The following is a 14,116-nucleotide window of genomic DNA, read 5'->3' as shown; positions in this document are numbered from 1 at the left end:
TCTGGAGTGCTGTGTCCAGTTCTGGGCTCCTCCAGGACACGAGGGACATGGAGCTCCTGGAGGGGATCCAGCAGAGGCCACAAAGATGATTTGGAGCCTGGAGCATCTCTGATGAGCAGAGACCTGCAGGAGCTGGGCCTGGTCAGCCTTGAAAAGAGACACTGAGAGGGGATCCCCTCAGTCCACACAAATATCTCCAAGGGGTGTCAGAGGATGGTCCCAGACTCTGTGCAGTGGTGCCCAGCGACAGGACAAGGAGCAATGGTCATAAACTAAAACACAAGAAGTTCCATCTCAACATGAGGAAGAATTTCTTTCCATGGAGGTGGCAGAGCACTGGAACAGCTGCCCAGGGAGCTTGTGGAATCTCCCTCTCTGGAGACATTCCAAAACCACCTGCTCCAGGTGACCCTGCCCTGACAGGGAAGGTTGAACTTGGTGATCTCCAGAGGTCCCTTCCAACCCCAACTATTCTGGGATTTTGTGAAATATCTTATTAATGTGTATAAATATCTAAAGGAGGGGTGTCAGAGGATGGACCAGTCTCTGCTCCGGGACAAGAGGAACAGGCAGGAACTGATGCCCAGGAAGTTCGACCTGAACATAAGGAAGAACTTCCTTCCTGTGCAGCAACCGAGCACTCAGACAGATTGCCCAGAGTGGAGTGGAGAATATCTCGCTGGAGATATTTCAGAACTCTCTGGACACAATCCTATCCTGTCTGGGATGACCCTGCTGGAGCAGAGAGGTGGGACCAGGTGAGTCACTGTGGTTCCTTCCAGCCTGACACATTCTGCATTCTGGGATTAAAAATTAATTCACTGTGTCTCCCTGCCAAGGTTATTCCACATGGATTGACATCCACAGAACAGCAGTTTGCCTTCTGAGGGTAAAGGGCACACAGAGGTGGGTTCAGTGTGCTGAAGGATAAGTACAAAGGGGTTTTATATTATATTTTTTAAAGAAACATTTTCTTTACAACAAAATACAAATAAAATATGAGCAAAACTGGATCTAAGCAGAGCAAAACCCCTGGGTGTGCACAGGGCAGTGTCTCAGCCTGGGCACACAGCAGGAACCTGAGATTTAGGAGGGAGGAATTTCACCCTGTGGCGACAAATCTGCTTCCTATGGGAAACAGATCCTATGGAAAATGTCCACACTAAGCTCAGGGGCGAAGCTTTGCTGTGGACCCACTGTCCTGCCAGATCACAGCATTTCAGGTACCACCAAATCCCATAACAGGTCTGTCTCCTTTTTATAACAATTTCTATTATAAAAACCAGGATAGTCAAGCAGAGGCAAAAGGAAAATGGAATTATTTCCTTGGCATACAAAATTCCTTCCTCCTTTTTTCCATTGGTCACCTCTGCAGATTCCTGGAGGAGGCTGGGCCTGTCCCTTGGTGCTCCTGCTCCTTTCATGGACACAGATCTCGCCCAAATATCCCCAAACCTCCTGCTGAACCACTTCACTGAGCCAGGACAAAAAGAATTTTAGTCCCATGGATCAGTCCAAGTGAAGAGCTTGTGGTTTTTCCTGTGTAATAAGGACATATAAAAATTCCTGAAGTGCTTTGGGACAGCACAAACTGCAAGGAGAATCAACACTTCCACTTGATGTCTTGAAGTTCCTTATCTGCTTTTTCTTGTTAAGTTTCATTTCCTTAAATCCTTCCTGGGGGAATGCACCCATGAAAGATCATTCCTCCATTATTTATTTCCTGCTGGAGGAATTCCTTAAGTGAAGTTTCCACAGAGCCACAGCCCAGGAACTGTAGGAAATGGAGTTCTGGCACAATTCCTACTACTTTTATCCCAATTGCCTTTGAGACAGAGAAATTTTCAGTCATTTAAGAAAATGGAGAATATAAACAATGCGAAGTTCTGTTGTTAAATGGTCAAAAAAACCCCAGTTCTCAAGAATTTTTAGGTCCATAATAATTACACAGCTGAGATTCACTACAAACACCAGTTTTTCCCAGAGCCCTTCCCATGAGTAATGTCTTAGTTACATTTCTGTATTGAAAAAGGACTCCATAATAAGCTGGTAAACAGTGACTTCATGCCTTCAGTAATTAAAAATGTAACGTGAAGCTTCCAACATCAGCTAAAGCCTGAGCTAATCCATCTATTCCACAAGACCAGCTGTGCTCCATGTGTGTTTCCAGCACAGCACCAGAGAACGGACAGAAGATATCAGACCTGCTGACAGTGCCAACATCTCACATCCTCCTTGTAAATGGGTTTTAATTTTCCCTAAAAACAAGAAAAGACAGAAAATCTTGTTGAAAAGACCAGTGGAATATAGAGCAAAAGCAACTTTGGGGTTTTGTTTTCTCTAGAATTATTTAAAATTCTGTATTAGGACTGTGAAAACCTGTGTGGGAAGCGGCTGGGCTGTCACAGAAACCGTATTTCATAGTTCCTAAATCTCCCTATAACTCTTCTTGGACACTTAGGATGAGTGGAGAGGATGCCAACTGGGGAAAGACAGAGGTCACCCCGGCAGGCAGTTCTGTACCACAGCAGGTCTTATCTCCCTGACAACCTGGAGGTGGTTTCCCCTGGAAGCATTAGTAAAATATCCAGTGTGCTTGGAATTTGACACATCATCACTTTTTTAATTATTCATTCCACTATTGGTAGCAGAAACTTGCAGAACTGGCACTGGAGCAGGAGCTGCTGTGAGAAATCAGGAAGCTCTGACCTGATCAGGTACTTTCTAAGCTGACAATGCACCTCAAAGGACTGATAGCAGGATAGGGTGACTGTCCTGTCTTTCCCCTTCCCTGCACATGGTTTTGAGGAAGACAACTTGTCCAGATCCCATCGTTCCCCAGGGAACTTGTTTCACAGTCATGTATCACACTGGGGCTTTTCCTTCTATTACCCTGTTCTCAGGGAAGGAAATAGGCACCAAAATGAGGGAAGTGAGTGAATAGTGAAGGGTCTGGGTGATGTTTTGTTCAGAGGAGCATCGGCGGCCTATTGCTTTTCCTTTGCTCGCAAGGGGATTCATGGAAGGAGAGCCCTCCATGACACAGGAAATATCCCCGAGCTCGTGTTCTTTCTGGGATTTGGCTCATTTGTGTGTGGTTTGTTTACACCTCTGTGTAAATGCAGTGCATAGATACACGGGGTCATCTCTCCATTGCGTCAGACCAACATGCTCCTGATCCACCCTGGCACTTTACACATCCCAGAAGAATCCGGAGGAGTCATCACAGCGGATTTTGGCAGTGGACTGAGGACCTCGGCCCTTCCCTCATGATGTACAGCACCAGAGATGGTGCTTCTTCCCCTCTGAGATGGGTGGGAGCAGTTCCTGACAACCAGACCCTGTGCTGGAGCAGCAGTGCTGCTCCAAGGAGATGAACACAGGCAGGCACATCCCTCTGGGAAGGGCCATCCCTGGGAAGCAGGGACCTCGAGAGCTGGCTGGCCCATGGTGTATCCCCTCTCCTGGTACCCACAAGGCAGCAGATGTATCAGTGCAGTGTCAGGAGCTATTATTCCCATGTAGAAATGCCGGATACATCTCCAGCTGTGTGAAGTTTAACATAGGCAAGTGCTGGATTCTGCCCCTGGGATGGGGCAGCCCTGGATGTAGGGACAGACTGAGGGATGACAGGCTGGAAAACAGCACCAAGGGAGGGGATTGTCCCGCTCTGCTCCAGGCTGGGGTGGCCTCACCTCGAGTTCTGGGGATGCGATTGGGCACCTCAATATAAAAAAGATCTAAAGTTGTTGGAGAACGTCCAAAGGAGGGACACGGGGACGGAGAAGGGTCTGGAGGGGCCACATGAGGAGCGGCTGAGGACACTTGGTTTGTTTCAGCCTGGAGGAGACTGGGGAAGACCCCAGGGATCTGCAGTTTCCTCCGGAGGAGCAGATCCGATTTCTGCTCCCCGTGACCAGGGACAGGACCCGAGGGAACGGCTGGAGCTGTGCCAGGGCAGGGGTCGGTTGGATCTTAGAAAAAGGTTCTTCCCCCAGAGGGTGGTTGGGCACTGAACAGGCTCCCCAGGGCAGTGGTCACAGCCCCAAGCCTGACAGAGCTCCAGGAGCGTTTGGACAGCGCCGTAAGGCCCATGGAGGGACTGTGGGGGGGTCTGGGGCGGATCTCCGATCCCGGGGGGTCTGTACAGGGGTGTCTGTAACAGGGCTGTCAGGGGCGGGTCCTCCATCCCGAGCTGTCTGACCGGAGGTGTCTGTGAGGAGCTGTGGGCGGTTCCCCCACCCCGGGCTGCCCGTACAGGGCTGTCACTTCCCGGCTGTGGGCGGTTCCCCGCTCCCGGTCCGTCCCTCCCCTCCCGCCCCATTCCCTGACTCCCGTCCCGCGCTCACGGCCCCCCCGCGCAGTCTCGCGAGAGCAGCGGCCCAAGATGGCGGCGCGGAGCCGCGGCCCGTGAGGCGCGGGCGGAGCTGCGGCCGCTCCGGGGGCTCCGGGCGGTACCGGCCCCGGCGGCTCGGGCGGCACCGCCGGCCATGACCGGCGAGAAGCTCCGCTCGCTGCGCAGGGACCACAAGCCCAGCAAGGAGGACGGGGACCTGCTGGCGGCCGGCGAGGACGAGGCGGCCGCGGCGCCCGGCGGCGCGTTCACGGGCGGGAAGGGCGGGCGGGCCGGGGGGCACCGCGGACCCGGCAATCACCGGCACCGCCCGCCCGCCCGCGCCGCGACCGCCGGGCCCGAGCGCGGCCCCTTCCCCGTGCACGAGTGCGTGTTCAAGGGGGACGTGCGGCGGCTCTCGGCGCTCATCCGCACCCAGGGCATCGCCCAGAAGGACAGTCACGGTGAGCGGGACCCGCCGGGGCTGCGAGGCCGGGGCACCGCGGGGGGAAGAGGGGATGGGGAGTGGGCATGGGAGACTCGGGGGAGTTTGCAGAGATGTGTAAGTCCCCTTTAGAAGGGACCTGGGACAAGGGCCTGGAGGGACAGGACAAGGGGAATGGCTTCCCACTGCCAGAGGGCAGGGTTAGATGGGATATTGGGAAGAAATTGTTCCCCGGGAGGGTGGTGAGGGCCTGGCACTGATTGCCCAGAGAAGCTGTGGCTGCCCCATCCCTGGAAGTGTCCAAGGCCAGGTTGGACGGGGCTTGGAGCAACCTGGGATAGTGGAAGGTGTCCCTGTCTGTGGGCACCAGGGTGGAATGAGATGATCTTTGAGGTCATCTCAAACCCACAGTATTCCAGGATTCCATGATTTTTGTAATATGACCGAGGACAGTGTCAACTTCTCTACCTCCCAGTGTTGGCAGAGCTGCTTCTGACCTCATGTGTTGCTCTGTGTCCAAACCCCCACATTTAAAAAATACATTCTTTTTTGAAGTGTCCAAGCTGTCACCTGTTTACTCTGGGAGATGATGAGCAGTTCCTTTGGGTGTTGGCAGAGCAATCTTTGATATTTCCCCAGGCTACAAAAACAAACCTTTTTCTCCCCTTTCTTTTTAAATGTTGTAATTCTGGGGTTTGAGAGAGCCAAAATCTTGTTCCTTGCTCCTTGCTCCTCTGCAAACTTGTTCTGTTCACAGAAGTGGCAGTGGCAGAGGTGGGAATCTGATCCTTGTGCTGCTCTGTAATGCCTAAATATTTAATGTCTTTCCAGGACATTTTAAAACGTGTTTAATTTGGGGAATATTTTATATTTTGTATTGTTAAAAAAGAAATTAGCCTGGCAGATCAGCTTAAGCTTCATGGTTAGTTTTAATCTCTATTTTGCCTGCTTATTTCAAGAGTAACATGGTCCCTTTCTGCTGGAGAATTCCAGGTTACACGTGTGTGGTGTCAGAGATGTTGTGGCAAAGGGAACACTTGTGTTCTGTTTCTGATCAGGAGAGACACGTTCCCTTGCTTTTTCTCAGTTGTGGTCTGTGAAGTCAAAAGCAACATGAAGGTAGAGCAGTCTTGGGACTGGCATGATGACAGGAATAATGGAATTGGGAATTAAAGACATATCCTTGGTAACATTAGGCATGGAAACACAGCTGGAGGTGCAGAGTAACCCAGGGCCCAGCTCCCAGGCAGGAGGGCAGGAGTGTTCCTTACAACTGGCACCATGTTTTCCTCAGGACGTTGTTACAAATAGAGCTGCAGATATGTTTATCCTGCCACCTTCATTCCAAACCCTGCAGCAAATCCTGGTGGGATGAAAGCAGCAGACTTGGGGAGGATTTTTCCCACTCAGTGTATTCCTGCTGCTTCTCCCCTGCTCCTCCTCTAGTTCCTCTTTAAGTAACTCAGCAGCAGCTCAAAATCTTTACTTTGAGGCACTTCCTGACCCCTTTTTGCTGCTCTATCACTCTCCAGGTGCATCTCATCGATTACATCCTTTTTTAATCCATATACAACTTACACAAATGTCCCATTAACATCTCGCTGCTTTCTCAGCTCTGTTTACAGTTGGGACACTTTGGGGATCTCTGGCTCATCATCTTCCTCCAAGTTTTTACTTGAACTGTTCAAAAAACCCCACAACAAAACTCTTGATGTCTTGACATTCCAAAGGCCTGACTAAGGTTTCTGTGTTATTGTTTTCTTCCTGCCTGAATCCATCTGTCACTTGTTTGCATAGTTGAATTGGGAATTATTTGGGGGAGAGAAATTGAGCTTGTGATTTGCTCAGAAATATACCAGAGGAATCCTAGGATACAGTAAGGAAGGGACAGAGGGGAGAGAGAACTCCTAGGAACAGTTATTGTCTATAATCCAGGTCCAGTTTTGGTGGTGGATCAGTGCAGGAAAGCCAAATCCTGTACAGTGGGAGACTCTTGGTGTTCTGCTAAAACAATTTGAGTGTTAATTGAGTGCAGCCTGTTGGACTCCCTAAAATCAACCTCCTGCAGGCGGCCAGTGCCCTTCCTCCCAAAACAATGAGTTTCTTGGGAGAAACCTATATATACACCTATTGAATTACTTATATGGCTATTATAACATGCATTTAAGAGCTTAAATTGTAGAGTAGACAAATCCTCTTGCTGAATTACTGCTGGAAAACTGCCCTGGCTCCCTCATGGGTGTTGCAGGTGCCTTAGCAGAGGTTAAAGGCTGTGCATGTTTGGGGGCAAGTGCCATGTTTTGTGTGTGTTTTTATGCAAACAGTCCTTGTTTGCCTGCCTGGATGTGCAGTTCAGGATCCCAGGAGCTGCTGGAGCACTGATTTCTTGGAATAAAAGTGTCTGTGCTGGGCACTGGTGAGGCCTCACCTTGAGAGTGTCCAGTTCTGGCCCTGCATGAGAAAGAAGAAATTGAGGGGCTGGAGTGTGTCCAGAGAAGGGAATGGAGCTGGGGAAGGGTCTGGAGCACCAGGAGCAGCTGGGGGGGCTCAACCTGGAGAAAAGGAGGCTCAAGGGAAACCTTTGCACTCTCTGCAACTCCCTGACAGGAGGGTCGAGCCAGGTGGGGGTCAGACTCTGCTCCCAGGGAACAAGGGACAGGACAAGAGGAAATGGCCTCAAGCTGTGCCAGGGGATGCTCAGGTTGGACATCAGGAGGAATTTCCTCATGGCAGGGGTGGTCAGGCATTGGAAGGGGCTGCCCAGGGAGGTGGCAGAGTCCCCATCCCTGGAGGTGTCCAAGGAATGACTGGACATGGCACTCAGTGCTCTGGGCTGGGTGACAAGGTGGGGATTGGGCTCAGGTTGGACTCAGTGGCCTGGGAGGGCTTTTCCAACCTCAGTGATTCTGTGATTCCATGATGTTATGAAAGTGTTTACCCCTGGCTCTCATAATTTGCATTCCCCAAGCACACACTGTGGCTCATGCTCAGATCCTCAGGAACATTATTTGCAGCACCTCACAAAGCCTGGCTGCATCCAGGATTCCAGGGGATGCATTGGCTCACAGATGTTGGAGCAGCTATTAATAGAAACAGGGAGGTTAGCGAGTCCTAATGAGCATAATGAGCTGGGATGGGCCTGCCTGGGTGCTGCCAGTGACCCAAAGGATGATTTGCAGGACATGGAGAGCAGCTCACTTGGACATGCAGGGCAGAGTTTCCTTGTCCATCCAAGATTCCACGTGCTCCATGTGCTGGCATTTGTGTGTGGTTGCCTCTCTCACGTGTAGTTCATCCTCTGCACAGAGCAGGTTCTTCCTGCTGACATGATCCTGTAAAATAACCCTAAACCAAGTGTGTTCATTATAATTGCCAAAGCAATTTGGTTTCCAGCATTTTGTTCTCTTAACTCCACTATGAAAATGTTTAAACATGTAAAATACAGTTAAATTGAAGAACTTTGAATCCCTAAGCTCCATGAATAAAATATGGCAGGAGCCTGGTAGCAGCATTAATCCAGAAAAATAGCTCTAGGGGCCTCACAAGGAATATTTAACAACAGAAATCCCACCTGTGTCATGAGCATCACCAAGAAAATGGGGTCAGGTTTGAGTGTCTGTTGATAATCTCCACAGCTTTCTTTGGAAACAAAGCATTAAAATAACCAAAAGGCAGCTTTGTAGAGAAGTTGCTGTTGCTTCTCAGTCTATCCAGTGCTGGAGTAGTAAAAAATGTGTACTCAATCTTTGAAAAATTCATAAAATAGGTTCTTAAATTTTTAATCAGTATCATATCTCTGAGTAGCTTTTAACCCAGATCTGTCAGTCTGGGAAGGGATCAGACACTTCATACCATGAGGAACTGAGAGGTTTGGGTTGTGTCTTTCTTGAAGACACCACTGGACTTCTTTTGACTGGGGTAGGTTTGAAGATATCATTAAAAACCTCTCTTGGCCCATGAAACATGTCTCAGATATATTTATTTTGACAGGTATAATCTAAGTGGTTACTTGGAAAAATGTCTCTGCTCTGGTGGGTTTTGGAGTGTTCCTTGGTTAGACCAGAAACTGAAGTGTCCTGAGGAGGAATTGTCATGGATTCTGGTACCTTGAATCTAATATCTTTTATTTCTGTGATTTATTTTAGGAAACACTCCTTTACATCTTGCTGTGATGTTGGGACATAAAGGTAGGTAAATCCACCTATTTTGTTACCTCTTCAATGATCCTGAAGATTTGGGGACAAGAGGAAAAAAGATTTTTCCGTTTTCCAGAAGGTGATCTTGTGTTCTAAGCTAGTTCTAAGTTGAGGTTTCCTGGAAAGAGGATGCCATATGGATTTTGAAGAGAAAAGTGGGAAAAGAAATTGGAGCTGTTCTCCAGACCAAAATTAAGGAGCTGGGTAGTGACTGGGGTGGGGTGGGAGAGCTGTAGCAGTTGGACTCATGTGATGCCAGAACAAGAGCAGAGGGTGGACTCAGCTCCTTTCTACAAAAAGAGATGGAAGGAAACCAGGAGAGAGGCCCTGGCAGAGGTTGCCCAGAGAAACTGTGGCTGCCCCATCCCTGGAAGTGTCCAAGGCCAGGTTGGATGGGGTTGGTTTAGATTTCAGTTTGCAGTTCACCTCTTGCCTTCTTTCTGGTCAGTCATGTGTCAAGTGTAAAGCCCTAAATCCTTTAGGATGCTCCTGGTGAACCTTTGTCCAGCTTGCCTAGAGAAAGGTTTTTTGTGCAAGATAGAGTTTTATCATAGAATGACCTGGATTGGAAGGGACCTTAAAGATCATCTCTATCCACCCCTTGCCATGGGCAGAGACACCTTCCACTATCCCAGGTTGCTCCCAACCCTGTCCAGCCTGGCCTTGGACAGTCCCAGGGATGGGGCAGCCACAGCTTCTCTGGGCAACTTGTGCCAGGGCCTCCCCATCCTCACAGGGAAGGATTTCTTCCCAATATCCCATCTAAGCCTGCCCTTTGGCAGTGGGAAGCCATTTGCCCTTGTCCTGACATCCCTTCATGCCTTGTCCAAAGTCCCTTTTCAGCTCTTCTGGAGCCTCTTTAGGCACTGGAAGGGGCTCTAAGGTCTCCCCGGAGCCTTTTTTTTTTCTCCAGATGAACACCCCCAGCTCTCCCAGCCTGTTCAAGTGGAAATGGAATCTGGCTGGTAATTCCAGGCTTATTTGCCTGCCCACTGCAGAGTGATGTTCTTGTCTCAGGCACTATATTTAAGGAACCATAAAAATGCTTCAGTGTGTTTGCTGAGTTAGTCAGGGCTTTTGTTTATGTACCACAGGAGATAGTTTATTCACCAGGGAAGTATCTCTTCCTCCCCAGTCCCTGTGCTTGCAGTGACTCAGGGGTGTTACATCTGGAATGACTAGCGCAGTTTCCTGTAACACCTGTGGTAGGAAAATAACCCATGAAGTCCCTCTCTCAGGCCCATCCTTCCTGATGAGACATTCCCTGAGCCTCAGCTCCAGCTGGGTCTTGCTCCATCCCCTGCAGATGGGTCAGATGGTTTTAGTGATATGTGGTCAGGAAACTTTCTGTGGTTGGAAACAGAAGAACCATTTCCAAGGATGACATGGAAACACTGAGGACTTTCTTCTCCTCTTGATTTTAAGGACTCTTTTTCATCCCCCATCACCTTTTACCCAGGGAGAGAGAATGCAAGTGGAGCTGTGGTGTACAGGCTTTCCTGGGTCAGAGGTGTCTTTTTGCCCTCCTTAAATTCCATGTTTAAATTCCAGAATATTACAGCCCAAAATCTGTGTCCCCATCATCAGCTGGACCCTTGGGCAAAGGGGGATGAAGAGAGAGGGGAAGGCCATGAGCTGTCTCTTTGTACAGGAGTTTGGGTGTGAAGCAGAGAGAGTTGATGTAATATATTAAACATATTTCCTATGTAGTTGTGTGTTTACAGAACATGCAGAAATGCAGTTTTATAAAAAGCAAATTCTAAGAAGCAGAAGGGCCATGTCTTCAGTGTTATATAATTGGTGGTTGATCACCAATTATTTTTAGTGCTAATATTGAACAAGGAAGTGCTGTAAGTACTTACATAAATGGGTTTGTTTGTTAAAGTGAGTCAGAATCCAGATATGTATTTTGATAATCTGTTAATTATCTGATATTAATATCTACAACTTTGGCTTTATTATAATTTCCTTTATTATGACTGACACTGCTGCATCCTGGCTGTTTACTGTTAATAACGTGAATATTTTGTTCCAGAATGTGCCCACCTGCTTTTAGCCCATAATGCTCCAGTAAAGGTGAAAAACGCTCAGGGATGGAGCCCTCTGGCCGAAGCCATCAGCTATGGAGACAGACAGATGAGTAAGCATCTCTTCATTAACCCAAATTTGCCCAATTAATCCAAAATCGAGGCCTCATTCAGAACAGGAAAACAAAGCTTTTCAAGCTCTGTTATTTTATCATCCCCCTCTTTTAGTTCTCTCAACAGTTTCTCTTCAGCTGAACTTTTTTGTATCTCAATGTGATCAGGCAGGTCCATTTCCTTGATAAGAAATTGCATTAGGTTACATAAGCAAAATCTTCCCCCTGCTCAGCATTTAATGATTGTGAAAGCTCTTCATGAGCCTTCTGTGTTTGGAATGGGAGTGACAGGGGCAGGATGGATTTTAGCTGCGTGGGATCATCTAATTGGAGCTGCTCCCTGTGGTCACAGGGATGTTTGATACGTCAGTTGGCATTGGGATATGGCTTTCAGTTTGCATCTCAACAGGCCATTGGGAAATGTTATTTTTTGTTTGTCTATTTGAGTATTTTATTTATGTATTTTAATATATTATCCAAATATTATTTATTCCCCTCAGATGTGGAGTAGTAAAGGGTAAATCATTCTACTGCCACTCACTAGTGGATGTCAATAATATTGTGTATTGCCATGTGTAGTGGTACATTCCTATAGCAGAAAACTCACTATGTATTATATATATAAATGTATTATTAATATATTAATGCCCTGATTTATAATATACCAACAATATTCTCATGTCAGTTCCTCACTGCTAATTTTCTGAGAGGGAGTAGATGTTACACAGTCTGTAGACTCATGTTCAATAACATACATTTGCACCCACGTATTTACTAATACCTGTGTAAAAAACCCTCTTGACTATATGCTTTATTTTATAAACAATAATTTTATAAACAGTAAGTTAATACAATTATTTGGCCTTTCTTCCTGCTGTGATCAGAGCAGACTGATGTTTAATTACTGTAACTCAAAATTAATTTCTCCACAGGCTGATGAAATATTAAATTACATTGTTGGTTTTTTTTAAGATGTTAAATAAAACACCTGTAATTAACAAACAGATAGATTACCAAACAAATAGATTGACCTTGGAGTTAATTCCCGTTCAGTTTCAGCACTCCTGAGGAAGCTCAAGCAGCAGTCCAGGGAAAGTGTTGAAGAAAAGCGACCTCGATTATTAAAAGCCCTGAAAGAGGTAAGTTGTGCTGTCAAAGCTGATGTGATGGAAAGTAGTGACTGATTTTCAAAGAATAGACAATCTGGTAAACTGTAATAAAGTTTTTTACATGTTTTTATAAATCTCTTCTGCTCTGAAGAGCAATCTTGACTGACAGGATCCATTTTGAGGGGTCACAGAATTATGTTTATTTTAAGACAATACTTCCTCCTCCACTTCTAGAAATTCAAATAAAAGGTTTATGTAAGACAGTCCTGCTTGTCATCTTTGCAATCTAAAATATGAAGAATCTGTATTTGTTTTATTACATTTTTAAGGCTTTCTTAAATCTTTTGTTTTGATGAATAATTTACTGATTTGTTGAGTCACCAGTCACAAATGACACTTGCTTTTCTTGCTTAGTAATGTAAGAGATTTTTGGTTTAATTCTCCATCTCCATGCAGAATGAATTCCTCTTGGGCATAGTGAAATAATCCTCAGTTTAGGGAAAGCAATTTGGGGCAAATCAGCTATTTATCTAAAGTTAATTAAATTATCCCTCTGGAAATTGAGGTGATCCACCCTGGACACCCTCATGGTGGAGTTGCCTGACACGTGTTGGCAGAGGCAGAGGAAGTTTTACCTGATGACTTCAGCACATTTCCAGAAGGCCAATTGAAATTTGTGTCTGCAGTACTCTGAGCTGAAACCTGACTCATTAATTATTATATAATTAATTATAATTCCATGCAGTTGCATGTGATCAATCAAAGCAAACATAGAACTCCAAAGGTTTGGTTTTTTTAAACACACATTTACAATAAATCTTCTGCAATCCACAGCTTAATAGCTGTGTGAACTTTAATTTTTTAAAAGTAATTAAAAATGAGAGTCAAATTAAATACATGATTTTATTAGCATTGATTCTACTGCAGTTAAAGCTTCAGGAATGTTTAAGTCCAGTATAAATTCAATACAATATTGGAGAAAGCATTCTTGTTTGAAAGACAGACTTCTGCCTGTCTTTCAGGAAATTTTATGGTTATTAAGCATTAAAAGGTTGGTAATATATTCTTCTTTTCTTCTCAGCTAGGTGACTTCTATCTAGAGCTTCACTGGGATTTTCAAAGTTGGGGTGAGTGGCTTGCATATTCCTTCCACAGGGAGATAATGGAATCAGCCTTCAGCACACTTGTGCTCTAAAGCTTCACTTATCTCCTGCTTTGTGTGTTGGGAAGATCACGGTCCAGTTCTCAAGATCTGAGTCATAAAGAAAGGACAGACAGCTTTTTCCAGAATTATTTTTGCATATTTGTTTTTTGAGCTGAATTCTGTTTTAATCCAGTGGCACAATAAGGGGGGAACAAGCTGTTTGCTTCAAGAACCTGATGATTAGAAGAGTAAAATATTAAAAGGGCTCTATGTGGCCCATTACTGTCACGGAACAATTTGAACAATTTAGTTGAGCAACTGGACTCAGGGCACTTAATTTCCCCAATTTCAAACAGTTGAAATGTTTTTCTGTGTCTTAGTTTTATTGTTATAAAGTAAATTCTTTTTAGAATAAGGACAACTGCAGCCTTGTAGATCTCCATGTCATGGTACCACATGGCTTCACAGTTCCAATGGTGGTTTAACATTTGGTTGATGTTTTAAGCTTAGTGCTTTGGATTATTTTTTCTGCTTGTGGCTGTTCTGCTTTAATTGTAACCAGGCTTTAAGTTGGTAAAATATATAAACTGTCAAATCACAGAATTAAAATTGTGAGCAGCTTGAAGACAAGTTAGGAGAATGTATAAATGATTTAGCTGTGACTGACTATAAATGATGTCCTGATGTTGAAAGCCGTGGGTGCAATTACAAATCAATTTTACAATTACAAATCAATTTTACAATTACAA

At 46.0% G+C, this 14,116-nt stretch overlaps 1 protein-coding gene across 2 annotated transcripts in view; it reads left to right on the top strand.

The window, feature by feature from the left end:
* The first annotated feature begins 4,432 nt into the window (after positions 1–4,432).
* The window catches only part of ANKRD13C (ankyrin repeat domain 13C), a 21,801-nt gene continuing 12,117 nt past the window's right edge, over positions 4,433–14,116 (top strand). For both annotated transcript variants that reach the window (XM_027694388.1, XM_027694387.1), the window contains exons 1-5: positions 4,433–4,797; positions 8,924–8,965; positions 11,010–11,114; positions 12,168–12,253; positions 13,305–13,350. In XM_027694388.1, the coding sequence (XP_027550189.1) occupies positions 4,491–4,797; positions 8,924–8,965; positions 11,010–11,114; positions 12,168–12,253; positions 13,305–13,350 (586 nt within the window). In that variant the 5' untranslated portion in view covers positions 4,433–4,490. The remainder of the gene's footprint in view (positions 4,798–8,923; positions 8,966–11,009; positions 11,115–12,167; positions 12,254–13,304; positions 13,351–14,116) is intronic.

Source organism: Neopelma chrysocephalum, unplaced genomic scaffold (assembly GCF_003984885.1).
Source record: "Neopelma chrysocephalum unplaced genomic scaffold, ASM398488v2 Primary Assembly neopelma1_97, whole genome shotgun sequence".
NCBI lineage: Eukaryota > Metazoa > Chordata > Aves > Passeriformes > Pipridae > Neopelma > Neopelma chrysocephalum.
Note: the sequence above shows the minus strand (reverse complement) of the source record. Positions and strands in the feature narration are given on the sequence as shown.